General features: G+C 35.3%; 1 protein-coding gene across 1 annotated transcript; it reads left to right on the top strand.

Annotated features, from left to right (window-relative positions):
- Positions 1-965: 965 nt before the first annotated feature.
- On the top strand, positions 966-17,372 carry LOC132561982 (uncharacterized). Its single transcript, XM_060226708.1, has 12 exons — positions 966-1,324; positions 1,627-1,770; positions 2,075-2,200; positions 2,845-2,953; positions 4,376-4,432; positions 5,822-5,993; positions 6,813-7,082; positions 8,487-10,578; positions 13,631-13,837; positions 14,571-15,219; positions 16,299-16,454; positions 17,153-17,372. Exons 1-12 carry the CDS (start codon positions 966-968, stop codon positions 17,324-17,326), a joined length of 4,515 nt encoding a protein of 1,504 aa, XP_060082691.1. The 3' UTR covers positions 17,327-17,372.
- Positions 17,373-18,508: the final 1,136 nt, after the last annotated feature.

The raw sequence follows: 18,508 nt of genomic DNA on the forward strand, positions 1-18,508 counted from the left end.
CCAATAGAAAGAAGAACCTAATATGTTGGACAGACTCCTATCAGCTTATGTCTGGGGTCCCTACAGATCTGCCTCATCAATTACATGCCTGTAGGTCTGACCTTCTAGGACAGTAAGATGTAGATTGGAAAATATTGTTCCACCAAACAAATATGATGTCATATCAGTTACTCATACTAAAACTCCCATGAAACTTCAGTATACACTACATGATAGCAGTTAGTAGTGATGTCAGACTACAAATCAGCTGACCAGCAGCATCCTATGTTAGCATGAATGATCTTGATTTACTGGTACATTCAGTTTCTTTACAAATCTGAAGCAGTTATGGAAAATGTCTTAAGTTCAAACTAGAGACCCTTTGTCAAGCCAAACACCTTGTCATTTTATTAGACACAAATTCACACTAGACAAGACTAATAGGTGGACTTAATTCTAAAGTTTACTTTTATATTGGTCTGGGGTCAATGAATGCCATATGCCAGATAAAAAAAAATGAGGAATCTGTGTGCAGCATGCACATGAAAATGATGATTTCTGTCCACCATTATCATTTAATGCCATTGTTCTTTAACTTTCTATAAAGTTGGAGTTCTGATAAAAAAAAAGTACAATAGAAAACCAAAATATATCCGACTGCTATAAGGTGAATATACTTTACTTCTACACATTTACAAAAGAATCTTTTTTTTTTTGGATAGGGTTGGGGATATCCCACTTCACTATTGAAAATCAATATCTTTATATATCATCTGCAGCCTTTGCTTATACACTTGTTTAATTTAAAAAATTACAGCAGAATTTAAAAAGTTTAATAAGTGAGTTTCCAACCCGTTATGATCATGATGGTTAATTTCAAAATTAATTGTGATGTTAATTTTCATTTGCAGCTTTAAATCTGGGGAAAACCTCTGTGCTGTTGACATGGTTCCCTTGAACATGAGATTGCATGAAGCTATCATAAGATGACAGGTAACCGTGATACAGTTGTGTTTCCCTGCAATAAAGAAACATGGCAGGTAGTGCAAGCTCTACTGGGAGACCTCAAAAATTTGTCCCAGTCAGTAAATGGTGACCTGAAGGAGTTATGTAAGGAACATCAGACAATTGTCAATATATGCAATGGGTTAGGAGATACAGAGGAAACCAACTGGGGAGAGAATAGTCTATTTGGATTAGCGAAATTCCTGAAGAAACAAGCCAGTAAAGAAGAGAGACGTTTATTCCTCCAGTCCACTTTCCCTGCTATCATTGACCTGGCTTTAGACCATCCAGAAGTCATACCATCTCAAGGTATTGGGTACAGTAAACAACAACAGGGTAAGTGCAGACTTTTCACAGGCTGTCTCAGCTCTTATGTCCACTCAAAAGAAGTTTTGTAAATAGATTTTAAAAAAAGATCATGTATACTGTGCATCTTTTTTTCTATTTTTTTTCCTTCTTCTTTTTTTTATGTTGTATATCTAACCAGATAAATTATGTCACAAATGAAACGTGAAATAGAAACATTTAGACAATCTGAAAATGTTTCATTCTTTTTGGTTTGATTGATATTAAAATACACAAGGAAGGTTTTATAATAATGACTCCTAAGATGTTATATGATTGGTTGCCTTTTGAAGCCAGTACCACAGTAATCAGTCGGAGATGTGTAGCATCTATTCTTGCCTGTGGATTCCTATGTTTGTTTGAGGACAGGGGCAAGCCATGGAAGGGTCACCAGTTAACAAATGTTATCAATTTCTCCAACTTTTTCAAAAATCTTCAAATGTAAGTACATATTAAGTAATTGCACACATGTACTAAAAGCATATACAAATTGTACACATTTATCTGCATACATATTGGTAAATTCAATATATGAGACTAAAATTTAAAGCAATTCTGAATTTATGTAGAAAGATGTCAGATAAGAAATGATTGGAAGTCATAGATATTGTCACTTGATTTGATCTTTTTCAAAGTCAAATGATTAAAATCAAGAAAGATATTCTTTTTCTGATTCTAAGCGTGTTATAGATGTAATGTATGATTAAACTTATCAATTTTTCATCATGGATATATCTTGTTTCAGGCCATCCCAATTTGCCAAACTTAGATGCATTCTGAACTATTTTGAGCAAGTTGGTGAAAGAGGAAAGACCTTAGAAGGAAATGTAACTTATGTTCGACAGGTAAGTTTTATACTGTTTGCACCATGGTCAACACTGTGTGAATAAAGGTAAAAATGCCCTTTTATGAAAATGGACAGACAAATTAACCTGATGAGTTCGCCAATGATATTTTATCATACTTTCTTGCAAAATCTATTCTTTCTTAGTGTTTCAATGTCCTATTTCAGTAAGTAGCACAAATTCTTCTGACAAATTAAGCAGTTTTAGCTGTAGTCCAAATGTGAAATATCCATTGAAGAAAAAGAGGAAAACAAAAACAAAAATGTGAGAGAAAACAGTTCAAAAAAAAAAAAAAAGAGGAAAATAAGTAAAAAATCATACATTCTTTTGAAGCTACTTTTTCCAGTTACAGCTGTGAATATGAAAATTGTATATAACTTCCTGTAGACAACATATTCATTTTATTTCTTATGCAATACAGACATTACAGCATTGTTAAAGCCTGAAATAGTGCCGTCAAAATTTTAAAATTGTAAATTATTACACAGGCTTTGACTAGTAGAATACCCATAATCACAGATTCTGACGATGAAAAAAAATTGTCATCTGCCTAAAAAATTGATAGTACTTGTAATTCTTTTTTTCTTTACACATTAGGAATTGCTATTTATCATGGTATAAAATTTTGCTGAGATTAAGTGAGGTTTTATGGTTGATAGGTAATAACTAGGGAAGAAATGCCGACTATGGACTCTTGGTTAAACTGTGAACAGGAACTATGTCCTTTGAGGGTATATGAAGATGGTCTTATAGAAGATGCAGGATGTGAAGCAGTGGAGGTAACAATTTCCCTATACATTTTTTTGCCAATCTACTAGTGGTATGGATATTGTGTTATAAACTTACAAGATATTGTAAGCTTCATTTTGCTATTTTTGTTAAGTCATATGCACTTGCTGCATCTAAATTTTGTTGACTGGTTTAGAAAAAATGTACATTCCAGAAACTATCAGTGTCATATTTATCAGATTAGTTGCTTTACTACTCACCATAACAACCTTTTCAACAACAATTTGAGTATCAAATTTATTAGAGATGAAAATTGTTTACCAGTATTGACTTTCATTGAAATAGACAATTTTTCAGGTGTTCAAACCTGAGCTCTATATATTTATAATGTGTTTTAAGCTTTGATTTAAGCTTATATGGATTAGAAGCAGTAGCAGTTTGTAGCAATGGTGAGTGGGAGAAGAGCAGCTTGGTTAGCAGCCTTAGTTAATAGATAAAGTGTTGCTGATGTTTGATACATGTATGGTAGTTTTCTTATCTAATTCATCATTCAAAAATAATTTTTGGCCTCAAAGCCAAAGACATCAGTGATCACCAAAACTGAAATCCATACTGTAATAAAAAATTGGACATAAAGTTTACGAGCAGATCACATTGTGCGGTGGTGATGTAATATTGCATTCAGCCCAATGTTCAAAATGTGTGAAAATAGGAAATAGAAGTTCATTTTAATTTCATTTCACTGATAAATCCATTATTTCTTTGTTGTTTAATATTTGTGGACATTGTAAGATATATAAATATCTTATGGTATGGTTTTGTAATCTATTTTGTTTATAATTACATCAATGAATGACAGTGATCCATTAATAAAAAAAGGAGTTCTGTCAGACCTGCGGCAAGGTGGCATGTTGTTATTGACTCCTCCAGTCATCATCAATTGGGCAAAGCTAGATACATCATCGAAAAAGAAAAAAACAACAAATCAGAAAAAATCGTTTTGAGTACAAACAATGAAAAAATAAAGATTCCCGTTTAATCTTACAAAAAAAACGATTGATTCTGACAAGTGCTACTAAATGACAACTGAAAATCTCCCATCAGTGTGTTCCAGGATGTAATAATCTGACAAAAGTTATTATTATACTTTGAATGATATGTTGTCTAAGCAATTACAAAAGGAGACATTTAATAAATTGTTAATGATTCTTATAAGATGGTCATCAGTATTCCCAAAAGTCTTCAGTATTTGCTCCAAGAGTCTTCAGTATTTGCTCCAAGAGTCCTCAGTATTTGCCCCAAGAGTCTTCAGTATTTGCTCCAAGAGTCTTCAGTATTTGCTCCAAGAGTCTTCAGTATTGGCCTCAAGGGTCTGATTTCTTCTGTATCAAATATTGTGTCACTCATTGTTCTAGAATTTAGAAGAATTTATTTGCACCACTTGTCGTTACAATGTAATTTTGTTGTTGTAGGTGGACTTTGCTAATAAGTATATTGGTGGAGGTGTGTTAGGGAGAGGTCGTGTTCAAGTAAGTAACAAATAGATCACAGAGATTTGTTTCATTCATCCAAGAAAGTATGCATGATATAAAAATTATCTCTCATAGCAAATTATCATTTCCAACAAATCTGCATACTTGCATACTCAAATGTACCAGTGATGTAGTCACATGTACAGGTAAAATGCAATGTTGCATATCATAGCTAGAATGAAAGTATATAATCATTCAAGAGTTCACTATGTAGTCTGAGTTAGACATAAATGTGTTATAGTAAAAACTGGCGTTTCAGGAAAACTTCTGATGAATTTTCTGACATTGGTTCACTAATGATTGTAAATGGGGACATGTTTACATAAAGTGAAATTCAAGAGCTTTTATATTTATATAAACATATGACATTTTTTTTACTACATGATTGTATATCAATATAAATAGATTATCTTTTCTCTTCAAATTTCTAAGAAAGAGGCCAAGAGTCAAAATATCGTGCGAGTAGCATGCTGGGATAGATATTTTAAATGAATTCCTATGTTCATGAATTCACATACTCAAGAGTGTCATTATTGGTTTACACTTAAAACCCACATATGTTATATGTATTAAATATCACCCTATTTGAAATGAAATTCACACGAGAATATTCAATTCAAACTGGTGGCTGACATCAATTAATCACATTCATGTAGAAGGACATAGTTTGGATTTGAAGATTGATATTAAGCTTCTTTTTGTAATGTGTTTTAATTTTGAAAAAGCATATGATAGCAATATGATACAGTGCTCCAGATAACTTTTTGACATGTGGGGTTTTCACTCCTACCTTTATAAATTGAGGGGTTTTTTCACCCCTGCCTTCATCAAGTGTATGGGTTTTTTCCATATTAGGGTAACACTGAATTTGTAAACATTTTTGACAGCGCCATATTTGCTATGCGACTGGTTTATAATCACGATCAAGAAAGCGCTTGTTACGAGTGGTGTTTACTCGATAAGTGTCTGTTTGACTTAGATTATTGAGTTTTCTAACTACGTAATATTGGTGTATGTTGTGACATTTGACATAGCAGTGATGTCCGAAGATTTAACATTTGTTTTACACAGAGAGATGGTTAATGACGCAAATCTTATTTTTTTCCTAGCGTGAAATTAGAAATATTGTGCGTGAAAACGCATTCACGCAGGCTATCTGGAGCACTGTGATAGCAGTAATTGCAGTTTCTGTTTGTTGTTTTTGAAATGAATTAAGGTGAATACAATGTACATAAATTCATCTTTGTGCAGATTATATTGCATTAAAATTTGATTAAGCTAAATTAGGAATATTTACTGTTAATAACAAATTCAGAGTGAAAGTGTCAGTTTATCGTTAAAATATGATAACGGTATGGACAAAGTCAGGTAAAATGTATATTTCAGGAGGAGATAAGGTTTACTGTGTGTCCAGAGTTGATCGGATCCATGCTTTTCATGGAATACATGGAAGAGAATGAGGCCATTATCATCAAGGGCTTTGAGCAGTTCTCTGCCACTCAAGGCTATGCTGGCAGTCTTCTATATGTGGGGCCACACTCAGATCCTGTGACGGTAAGTTGCAATCAACATAACAGCAGACACTGTTAGATAATTCCAGTAATACTAACACACAGATTGAGACAAGAATGTAGCTATGGTATGTATTGTAACATTTGTTTACATAGAGAGATGAGATTGAAGTATGTTGTGTGTTATAACATTTGTTTTACACAGAGAGATGAGATTGAAGTATGTTGTGTGTTATAACATTTGTTTTACATAGAGAGATGAGATTGAGGTATGTTGTGTGTTGTAACATTTGTTTACACAGAAAGATGAGATTGAGGTGTGTTGTGTATTGTAACATTTGTTTACACAGAAAGATGAGATTGAGGTGTGTTGTGTATTGTAACATTTGTTTTACACAGAGAGGTGAGATTGAGGTGTGTTGTATATTATAACATTTGTTCACACAGAGAGATGAGATTGAGGTATTGTATGTATTGTAACATTTGTTTTACACAGAGAAAAAGGAATGGAGGTATGATATATATTTTAATGTTTGTTTTACCCATAGAGATAAGCATTGAGGTAGGGTCTGAAGTAATTGAGTGGTTAAGGCATCCCACCATTTTCATCACTAGGCCTCAACCTCTGTGTCGCAGGTTCTAGACCTACGTGGGGCAGTCGCCAAGTACTGGGCGCAGGTTGATGGTTTTTCTCTGGGAATTTTGTGCTCTCCACCACCACCACCACCCAAACTTGTCCTTATAAAACCATAATAAATACCAAACTGAGGTATGGACATATGATGTGCATTCAAACATTTGTTTTGCTCAGAGAGACAAGAGTGTAAGTGTGGTGTATATTGGTAATGTTTCCTTTACGTAGAGAGACGAGAATGGTGACCTGATGAGTACCCTGTGTGCCATTGATGCCGTTTCCTACAGGAACAACTTACAGGAACAATACAGTGACTACATGTGTGTGAGAGACCTTAACAAGGCCTACGTAGGCTTCAGTGCAAGGTGTCTGAGGGGTGTGACCCCACCGCGCCAAAATGGTGGACAGACTGATCTTGATTCTCCATCAGAGGACAAAGTAAGCACACCGACTGATGAGGAGTACCTCACAGCCACTGATGATGAGATGGAAGTGGAGGAAAGTGGTGACCCCTGTAAGTTTGTATGGAGCTAATATTATCTTGAGTTTAATATTTCTGTGTTGTCAAAGAGTTCGTAATGACAGTTGTGACTGTACATATATTAAAGAGGTAATATTTTAAGATTAATGTTAAAAGGTAAAAAAAAAAAGGATTGAAATGCAATTTCAAACCAAATGATATTTTTCACGAATTTCAAAATGAGATATTGTGTGGCATTTGCAAAGATATGTATAGGGTAAGTAGATGACTGGAATGATTACCTTGAACGTTGATCCTCAGTGGTGTCAAAGTGATTGTATCTAGTCATGCTTTAGTAGATGGATTCTTTAATTGAGTTGTCTGTAGATATAAGTCAGTGCTTTGGTATTCTATCGAGTGTAATATTGAATTGGAGTACTACTGGGCTGTCTTAATGTTTTCTGATGTTCCACAAATGTTCTGAGGTACTGTATCCTAATTCACATTTAGATTCTCCAACATATTTTTGTTTACATCAGAAGCAAGTGATAACAAGGTTTTTAGTAGTAAAACTACCTCATAGTTTGCACATGTACAATAACTTTGTGTATGTGATGTTGGAGCACTTGATTCTGTTCTTGAATTTGTGGACTTTATATTTGGGGTAAACTACATTGTAAATGTTATATTTGATGGGTGTGTCCGGGAAGACATCTGGCATTAAGGCTGTGATAATGGTCCAGTGTGCTTTGATTCATTTTGGTAAGGAATGAGTGGAATGCCCATAGATAACTGTAGCATTGGTGGATAACAGGTCTTTTAGTGGCATGTTCTGATATAGGTTTTCTTTCAAGTGGTCTGTAGAAGTTGTGCTCTTATACTAGAAAGTCTTTTTTTCTGGCTTCATGGAAGAGCCATGACATCCATTGATAGTTTCACTGTGGATTTTATGATTCTTGTTTGGGTTAAATACAGTGGTATAAGAGACTGATGATAAACTCGTGTTTGGCATGGAACTTGTTAGAGTTATCTCTGTGCTCGATGGGGACTGAACAGGCATGTCCATCAGAAGACAAAATAAATAAACGGTGGAAATAACACTACCTAGTAGTCCAAATTGTATGTAATTGTTCCATTATAAAACTCAACAGGTTTCATTCTTGTCTGACAAGGCTTTGTCTTTTCTTTCATCATTTATAAAGATAAATGTAAGGGACCACAATGTGCCTCTGGGAAAGATTGATTGTCACTGTTTTCAGTTAGGAAGGTTGAAAGCATTGCTAGGAAAGGAATCGGTTTGCTCAGATGAATAGAAGGCTTAAATTGCTTTGGATTAAGGGGATCACTCTTTATAGTCTGGTGTTTCTTAAATCAAAGGTAGTGATATGTTTATAACCTTTGTTATATATGAGCACATACTCAGTTAATTTTCTACTTGCCTTGTAGATTTCAATGCAGTTTCCAATCTTGCAGATGGTCTCCTTGTTGACATTCTTTCCTCAGCTCTACTGGAAGCTTCAAGTTGCCTTAAAGGTCAAGGTCAGGGACATCATGGTAGTCATTGTCAAAATGTTCCGCCCACTCAACAGATTTCTGTCAAATTTGAGGAAGCATCTATTAAGCCTGGTGATGGATTACCACTGGAAGGGAAAGAGAACTTGGATGTAGATCTTTCTGATTGGGTGTCCAGGTTTAGGAGACGCAGTTCTAATTTAAGTGACATTGGTTCACGTAGTAGTACCACTAGTACGAGGCAGAGTTCAGAGTTTAGTTCAGAGTTTGAAGAATTCTATGAAAACTTCCAAAAACGAGAACAACCAGTGATTCAAAAAACTATTAAAGAAGAGAATTTTCTAGATATTAATGAATATGCCATCAATTTAGCAGCAAAACTTTTACATGAGGGAACAGTTTTGGCAGCTCACATTAAGAAACCAGGCATTCAAAACTTCCATTCTAGTGCTCCTGACAAATCAATGGTGAAACCAAAAGCCAGGAAGAAATCCACTGATAGCATGGAAAGTGGTAGTAGTGACACAGACGAACATGTCCTTGACTCATCATTGTCACATGCTCAACAACATTCCATTGAACAGCCTAGCGAGAGGCTTCAAACCTCAGAGACAAAATGTGATATTTCAGAAGCTACTGCAAGGAGATTTGCAGACAGTTTTATCAGGACACTTTTTCCATTCCCAGAACAGATTACTAGAGATTCCAACAAGCCAAGCTGTGATGAGGAAGCAGATTTTGGGGCATCTTGTAGCACTGGCGATACTTTTCCTGCGGCTGGAAGGCTGGAGGCTAGTGCTTCATCAGAATTATATACTGTGTATACATCTGATCTCTTAAGACAAGATATTTTAACAGAACAAAACAAAATGAAGAAAAACAATTACCTCAAATCTAAGTCAAAAGACTTGGGGAATTCTTCACGTGCAATGGCAAGAGAGATGAAGATGGTGGCTACAGATTTTGTACATGGGGTTGTGATTGGAGCCCTTCAGAAATATTCTGAGGAGCTAGACAGTGATATCAGTATTCAGGATATAGACCATGATACGTTTGATAGTGATTCTGATTCAGGTGGCATTGTGTTAAAGCAGGAGGACGAGAGAATGAATGAATGTGATGATATAGACAATACAGATAGCAAACTTGTGTTTGATCATCTAGCTGAGCATGAAAGTTACAATAAAGATGTTGACAGTTCAAACAATGTATTTTTCCTTGGAGATAGTGCCAGTGTCTGTGACGCAAGGAATCAGGCACAGAGACATTCCAACACACACAATCAAGTCGTTGAGACTTTAAATTCTGATAGACCATTAACTGCAGCTGATATTATTGTCCAAGTTGAGAATACTGATGAGAATTGTAGGATACCGCAAGTGATGATCACTGATGAAAGCAAACATGAACAAATGTCGGAGGAAGCTTATCTAAATGTTGCAGAAAGGATTGTACAGGACCAGGTTGCAAATGCACTGTTAGGTATGGCCTCTTTAAGTAGAGAAAATGTGTCAAATGATGCAAGTGTGAGACCTAAAACTGAGAGAGTTCCAAGGAAAGGAAAGTTGAGACCAAAATCCAAATTATCTGATAATGAACTGGAACCTCCTAGAAACAAATACCGCTGCCATAGCACCAACAGTAGTGGGAGTTGTCTTTCTTTGTCTCGTGATAACCACCGTGAATTACATGGTGAGGAAAAGGAACCTCGGAAAGTGACTTTCTTTGCGTCCTCGCTTTCTAGAGATCTCCTAACCAATGCCTTTGTGGAAGTTCAGCGGAATATGAATGGCGGTAATGTTTATCGCCGGAGTAGTGAACCTTTAAAAATTTCAAATCATGCTGCAAAATGCCTGATTGAGAATTCAACCAATGGGACCACTGGAAAGGGAGAAAAACACATGAGTTTGACGGATGAAGATGTAGGAAGATTTGCTCAGGAACTCAGTCGATGGGGATCCCTAGAGGAGTTCAGGGCACAGCTTCGCCGTGGCTCTTGTGGGTTTAGAGACCCAACCCTTTCTCGGTAATCTATATGTTCAGATTTTTGGGTCAGTTTTTAATAAATGGATTCAGTCATTAAAATTAAATGACAAGGTCCCCAAATTAATACCTGCCCTTGAGTTAGTCCAAAGTCAGTTTCATGATTATGTTCTACTTCCAGGAATTTTTTTGGCCCTAGCTAATTCTAACACATGTTTATTCAATAAAACTGGTTTTCTACATGATTATAATTGACATGTGACTTTTCAAACTTTGTTTCAGTTTACTCTATAAATCACATGAACATATTAAGTATACATTGAAAGCATTTCACTAGGTTTTTAACAGAATCTTGACCAGATGTACCTCCATGGTGATGGACTGTGCTGTGCTGTAATACTAACAAAATAACGTTGCTTCTTTTTTAGCCCACCATCTAATAGATGATGGGTTATTCAAATCGCCCTGCATCCGTGGTCCGTCGTCCATCCGTCCGTAAACAATTCTTGTTACTGAGAGGTGGCCATCTTGGATTTTGGATGTAAAAGTTTGTTACTGCTATTTCTTGGAAAGTACTGGATAGATCTTTCTAAAATTTCATATGCAGTTTCCCCTTGGTCCCTAGTTGTGCATTGTACCTTTTTTGGACTGATTTGAATTCAAGATGGCCGACAGTTGGCCATCATGGATTTTGGATGTAAAAGTTTGTTACCGCTATTTCTTGGAAAGTACTGGATGGACCTTTCTCAAATTTCATATGCAGTTTCCCCTTGGTCCCTAGTTGTGCATTGTACCTTTTTTGGACTGATTCGAATTCAAGATGGCCGACAGGTGGCCATCTTGGATTTTGAATGTAAAAGTTTGTTACTGCTATTTCTTGGAAAGTACAGGATGGATCTTTCTCAAATTTCATATGCAGTTCCCTTTGGTTCCAAGTTGTGCATTATACCTTTTTGGACTGATCCGAAATCAAGATGTAACTGACTGCTATCTAATAATACTTTGGGATCTTTTTCAAATGATATTTGCTAATAGGTGCTTAATAAAAACACTTGTGCCATCATTGAGTACATTCAATGAAGACCAGTTCATGAACATTTACAACACCTGTAACATACAAACAAAAATAAACAAATCTTCAAGAACTGAAAACAGATCCTCAAATGGTGGGCACCAAGATCCCTCTGGGATCTCTTGTTTTTTTTTCCCTCAGTTTTAGGTCACCTGTCTCATGGTGACCTATTTTAATACCCTTCGTGAGGCAATTTGCCTCCCTAAACAATTTAATGCTTCCTACTTCTCAAAAACTCCTGATCTGATTTAAATGAAATTTTGCAGAAACCTTCCTTGGCCTAAACTTCCTTGGCCTAAGATGAACCAAAAATGTGAATTATACAGTCTCCCCCACCTCCCAGGGGCCTGAGGAGTGATGTCAAAAGGGGTCAAATTGACTCAGATTTCAAAAAATGTTCTTCTCAGGACCCAGATATAGTAGAATCAAATACTCTAAATGAATGGAAGCATCTTAAGGTGCTTTACCAAAATTGGGAATTTCATGGCCCCAGGGTCTCACATTTCCCTTTGGGGAGGGGGTAAAGTGTACTATAGTTTTTATAGGAAAACTAGATTTTTGAGCCCATTTTGATCCTGATTGACCCCCATTGGCTGATGGGCAGGGTCAGAAGGGGTCAGTTTGTCTTAAATTTAAAAAATCTTCTTCTCAACACCCAGTCATAGTGTAATCAAATACTCTTCATGTATTGAAGTATCTGAAGGTACTTTAATTGCCAAAATGAGTCTAATATTTCTTCCTTGGGAGGAATATTTTTTCTGACTTTACTGTAAATTTTCATAGAAAATTACATTTTTGAGTATAATGTTGGTCATTTCCCACTGGAAATAACTTGATTAGAATAATCAGTATAGGATGACAGTTTTAATGGTATGCAGGTATTGACACTGGCTTACTAAATTCATTGTCACAGTTTCTGTTTCATGACGCAGGATAACTATCCTTTAACCTTTATATTCAATATATATCTCAGGTGACCGTCAAGGCCACAAGGCCTCTTGTTCAGAAATCTGTATGATCTGAAATGCTTTTTGTTTTATATGCAATTTTTCTTGTTTCCTACTAGCTCTTCAATTTCAACTATCAGCTGGGAATGTCTAGGGCTAATAAAATAAAAAATCACTCAAAAATTGAAATAAAAGAAAATTTTAATTTTGTATTTAACTTCATGAGCAGCATTTATCTAAGAATAAATTATGTACCTATTTTTGTCATCATTTCAAAATTGAAAATTTTCACCCTTATAGTAGATAGTTACTTCAACTCTGATATTTTGTATATAATTATTTTTCTTGACCCATATATGCTTGTTAAATTGTTTGCTAGGTATTGGATTTTGTTCTACCTTTATTGACAGCAAAAATGAAAAATTTTAATTCCTTGCAATATTACCAACTGTACAGTAGTATCCTATATAAAAAAAACTAGGCACCATGTTCTAATGATGTCAGACTTACGAATATTGTCGTTAACGACCCTTCAACACAGAAAAGACATTAGGGCCAATAGATTATAGACAAGAAGGGTCCAGCCTGAGATAACATCAAACAAATGAAAAATATGAAAGATTTGTCAAACACTCTCATGTAAAATTTAAAATAACAAAGTAGTCATGGTATGTCATAATTTGTTATACAGGCTTTCAGGTAGATGACAATTTTGGAGCAGGTCTCAGTTTTTGTGGACTCATTTGGTTGGTTGATTTGAATTCCCTCTCAATGAGCTTAATTTTCATTCGTTATGTTTCTCATACTAAACAATCATACTACAAATGTATAACAAATATGATTGCTTTATTTTAACTGTTACCTTTACGATGTTTTCTTTCAGAAATTAAAGAAACTATTAATGTCAATATTGCTGGTACAATATAAAAAAAAATAGTGATTCATGTATTTCTTTGTGTTTTTTTTTTTTTTTTTCTCTCTTGGCTTTATACCGTAAAGGAAACAAAAACTTTCTTCCTGATTGTAAACCTCTCTACAAACCCTCAGCTGTTTATTTCGGTGTACATTTGTTTTAGGTTTGCAGAGCAGTTGATGAAAAGTGATTGTAAAATTCCCGACTTTCATTTTCTTGAATCTACCAACTGGAGCACAAGTGGAGATTCCTCTGTCTCTTATGTCAGTAGCGTAAGTGGCTTCAAGGATGCAGTTTTGGCTGGGTTTGAGGAGGAATTACTGAGTGCATCCTGCACCAAAGTCACTTCAAAAAGTCCCAAGTACACCAGGTAGGAGTTTGTTGTAAAGAAAAGTACACCATGTGTTGAGGCCTGTGCAAAATATTCTTTTGAACTTTCAATAAGTATAATTTGTATATTGTATAAAATGACATTCTATTAATCATGTATTAAAATAGAATTGACTTTCAAATTCGATGACAAAAAATTTGAATTCAGGTTTTATACACTCTTTGCTTGCTATGAAATATTACCCCCTCCCACAACCCTTTTTTTCATTGCTTTGTGTGATGATCCATTGCTAAAACTTCAAAATTTCTTCTTCTTTCAGAGTTGACTTTATACTTAATTTCACTTCTTAACTGTTAAAAATGATTTGTCTGTCATGTACAGAAAATATGATAAGATATGAAGTAGTGGTCAAAACAATAGAATAACAGTGCTTATAACACAACCAGTAGAAGTTCTCAGGGTGATATGACCAGTTTGAAGTCTTCCTGACGTACATAGTGTATGAGATGGCAAATAATTGGCAGTACAATAATCCTTTCTACAGTAAGGTTGAAAATAGTGCGACAAAACCGTAAATAGATAACAGAAATTTGCATAAGGTGTTATCAATGTATTGTAGTTGATTTGGCTAGGCTTTGTTTGTCATAGATAAAAACTTTATTCTATTGACATTACCAACCTGAAGAAAATGTTCCAAATAACTGGTTTAAACATCATTGTACCCACAGAATTAGATCTGATTGAACATTTTTTTTTGTCCAATTTTCAACAGATTTGTATGCAATAAGAAGAGCCCAAAGAGTGTGAAACAGAGGAGTCTGGTGCAAGAAAAAGATAATGGGATAGTTGATCCAATCGATCCAGTCTCTGTTTTGAAAGGAGCTCGAGGGAAATCATTCGACAGTGAAATGTCCGCAATGTCCTGGGGGTCATATCAGTCTTCCCCTAGTCAAAGTGGTGATGAATTCTCAAATTTTGCCGATAAATTAGCTGAAAGAATTGTTCAAGAATCATTGGAAACTCTTTTCCACATACAACCTGAGCCAGACTTTTATCCGTCTGAGTCAGAATCAGAGACTGAGGAACTTTGTTTTTATGACTTTGCTAACAACATGGCTAATGATATACTAGTACAGTCTTTTGTAAGCCTTGCCAATAGCTATGCCACATATAAAAAGGAAAAGAAACGACTTTCTGATGCCAATACATCTACCACTAGTGACTCTGTATCAGAGGTGGAGTCCAGGACTTCTACAGAAGCTGTGAGTGTTTCTAGTGTTCAGCGAAGTGTGTCAGATGACTACACAGATGCGCTAGACATACCATTCCGTCAGCTGGAGAATTATGCAGAAGAACTAGCAGCATGTGTACTACAGCATTCTGTCAATGTTTACAAGCGAGAATTAGACAGTGAAAAGAAGGTGAGTATTGAATATAAAACTCATGATATAAAGACAGAGTCTGTGTTATTTTGGTGTGAATCTGATTGTTTGGTTACTTAATTTTCAATGTCTTCTGTAAGTTTTATCTACATTATGTCATAATAAGATATTTAAACATTTATTTCTCAACCAGTCTATTAATGACATCAGAATATTTCGTTCTCAGTCAGTATGTTAATCACTTTATCTGAACGTCTTGTGCTGTGTATGCTACAAATTTTCAGACACTCCGAGTGGATACATATGTACGTATTGAAATCAGATCTCATGTCCAGTCATACAGAGTTACTGCTCATTATTCAGCTGCCATCTCATTGTTTGGGACAACTTGTATCTTGTACATGTAATAACTAATAGAGGACATTTATTTGTAGGCAGAAGCTGGACAAATACCCTCCCCATAAAAGATAAATTATTGTACATGTAATAACTAATAGAGGACATTTATTGGTAGCCAGAAGCTGGACAAATACCCTCCCCATAAAAGATAAATTATTGTACATGTAATAACTAACAGAGGACATTTATTGGTAGCCAGAAGCTGGACAAATACCCTCCCCATAAAAGATAAATTATTGTACATGTAATAACTAATAGAGGACATTTATTTGTAGCCAGAAGCTGGACAAATACCCTCCCCATAAAAGATAAATTATTGTACATGTAATAACTAACAGAGGACATTTATTGGTAGCCAGAAGCTGGACAAATACCCTCCCCATAAAAGATAAATTATTGTACATGTAATAACTAACAGAGGACATTTATTGGTAGCCAGAAGCTGGACAAATACCCTCCCCATAAAAGATAAATCATTGGATACTGGTGTTACAGTCAACAATTACAGAAGATACTAAAGAAAATTGAAAGAAAAATGACCCCACTTTCTCTGTGTCAAAGTGGATTTTGCATCTAAATATATCTTAATATATGAACCATTTGCTTGCACAAGCAAACAAAAGTAGATTCCATAGTTTCCTGAATAAAAGAAATGAATCGTCTACCTTCACTAACAGAAAACAAATTGCCATATACTGAATGTTCAGTTCATGTTACAGAGAGTATTTGGCCGTCCACTTTCAACTGGGAATTGGGGTTGTGGTGCATTCCGCGGTGATCCTCACCTAAAGTCCATGTTACAATGGATGGCAGCCTCCTATGCTGGAGTACCCAACATCTTTTACTACACCTTTCAACACCCAGATCTGGATCAGGTAAATGTTTGTCATGTGCAAACAGCATAGTGTTATATCTAAGTCAGGTTTGTTGTGTCTATACTTTGCATACTGACGTGCAAATATGATCTGCATATCAAAATTCTGTATCTCCTGCTTGTTAGCTTGATGCATGTCTACTTGGTAGACAGGTAAACAAACATTCAATGCACTTTCCAGCTGTGCATATGTAAAAGTAGATAAGAAACAGTCCTAACGAAAAAATGTTAATTAAAAGAAAGGCATATGTAAAGATGGCTATTTTGATGAAGAGAGAGATAATGTACAGAACCTATTAATATCCCTCTTCAGTTATCCTGTTACATTTAACAACATTCTAAAAACAGATCTCATTTTCCTTCACTGTGAGAAACTTTGTTAAAGTGTTGTTCAAGTCATGAATCCATGTCGTCACTGTAGCAACTTCATTTCTCAAGGGATTCTAATAAAACTAAACAAAACTCAATTAGAACAATACAATAGATAAATATATATTTCAGGGTTCAGAGGTCAAAGTCCCCATTACTATTAATAGAAATTTGTCAAGCATTTATAGTCATATACATTGGATTGTGACTTGCAGTATAAAGTATTATTAGTTTTTCAAAATACGGTGCGATGATCTTGGAAAATGGCAAAACATTTTGATGAGGAACATGAGAGAAGTAAATATCAGAACATGATATATATCTTTTCAGTTACAAGATGTTACTGATGCCATATTGAAACGTGGCTGGAATGTGGGACAGTTGATGCAGGCTGTACGTTGTTACTGCGTAACACTGAGAGAAATGGATGAATCAGAAGTCGACAAACCACCAAATCTATTCCAACTGCTCTTGTCAGACAGTGCTTTTCGAGACATCAATTGAATACTCAGTGAAAAATGTGTGTATTTGGCAGTGAATTATACTTATGTAGATTGTGCACAATTTCAGGGTTGTATGTGTCAGAGTTCAGCCAAAATAATGTTATCATTCAAACTAGTCTTCTTCCAAAGCATGAAAGAAAATTGAAACTACACATCTTCTATATCTGTAGAGATATTCAAAACTGTTATGTTAATAGAGTTTGTATCTTAAAAGAGTGGTCTTTTAATAGATATTCCCTCATGCTAAAGTGGTCTCTTAACACAGGCAATCTTTATTAGGGTGGTCTCTTGATAGAGTAGTCTCTTAGCACAGGCAGTTTTAAGAGGCATTTTCTTAATAGTATAGCCTTTTAACACATGCAGTCTGTATAAGGATTGTCTCTTAATAGAGTGGTCTCTCAGCTCAGGTGATCTTTAATTGAGCAGTCTCTTAAAAAAAATCCTCTTAATATAACATACTTGTCTAATGAACGGTTGGAAAGCTGTGATAGCTGACGTAAGGACTGTTAAATGATGATAGAAATTCCCATTTAATGTTAATGTGATCTTTTCACGCAGGCAATTTTTATTAGGATGGTCTCTTCATACAACGTTCTTGTCTATTGAAAGGAAGAAAGGCTGTGTGAGCTGACGTAAAGGCTGTGTGAGCTGACGTAAAGGCTGTGTGAGCTGATGTAAAGACTGTGTGAGCTGACGTAAAGACTGTTAAATGATAAAAGGTAGTCTCTGAATAAAGATGTCTTTGATAAGGGCAGTCTTTTGATGGCGTGGAGTCTTATCAAAGGCAGTTTGTTCAAAGAGTGTTATTTTAATGAGGGAAGTCTTTTGATAGAGTCCATTCTTATCAAAGGCAGTTTTTTTAATAGAAAGGTCTTTATGAAAGGTAGTTTCTTAAAAGAGTGGTCTCTTAATGGGGCAGTATTTTGATGGAGTGGTCTCTTAATGGGGCAGTCTTTTGATGAAGTGGTTTCTTAATGGGGCAGTCTTTTGATGGAGTGGTTTCTCAAAGACAAGGACAAACCTTATTATCAGAATTGAAATGTCTCCATCAACCATACCTTAAGGATTTAAAAGGCACTTCCTGAGAATGCTGTCAATAATGGCTTGATCTTACAAATCTGGTTGCAGAAAACTACAATTGGATATTTCACTCTGTACAAGAGGTATCAATGGGAATATTTAT

Source organism: Ylistrum balloti, unplaced genomic scaffold, assembly GCF_031769215.1.
Source record: "Ylistrum balloti isolate Yb309-2 unplaced genomic scaffold, AGI_CSIRO_Ybal_v1 Utg371318, whole genome shotgun sequence".
In the NCBI taxonomy this organism is placed as follows: domain Eukaryota; kingdom Metazoa; phylum Mollusca; class Bivalvia; order Pectinida; family Pectinidae; genus Ylistrum; species Ylistrum balloti.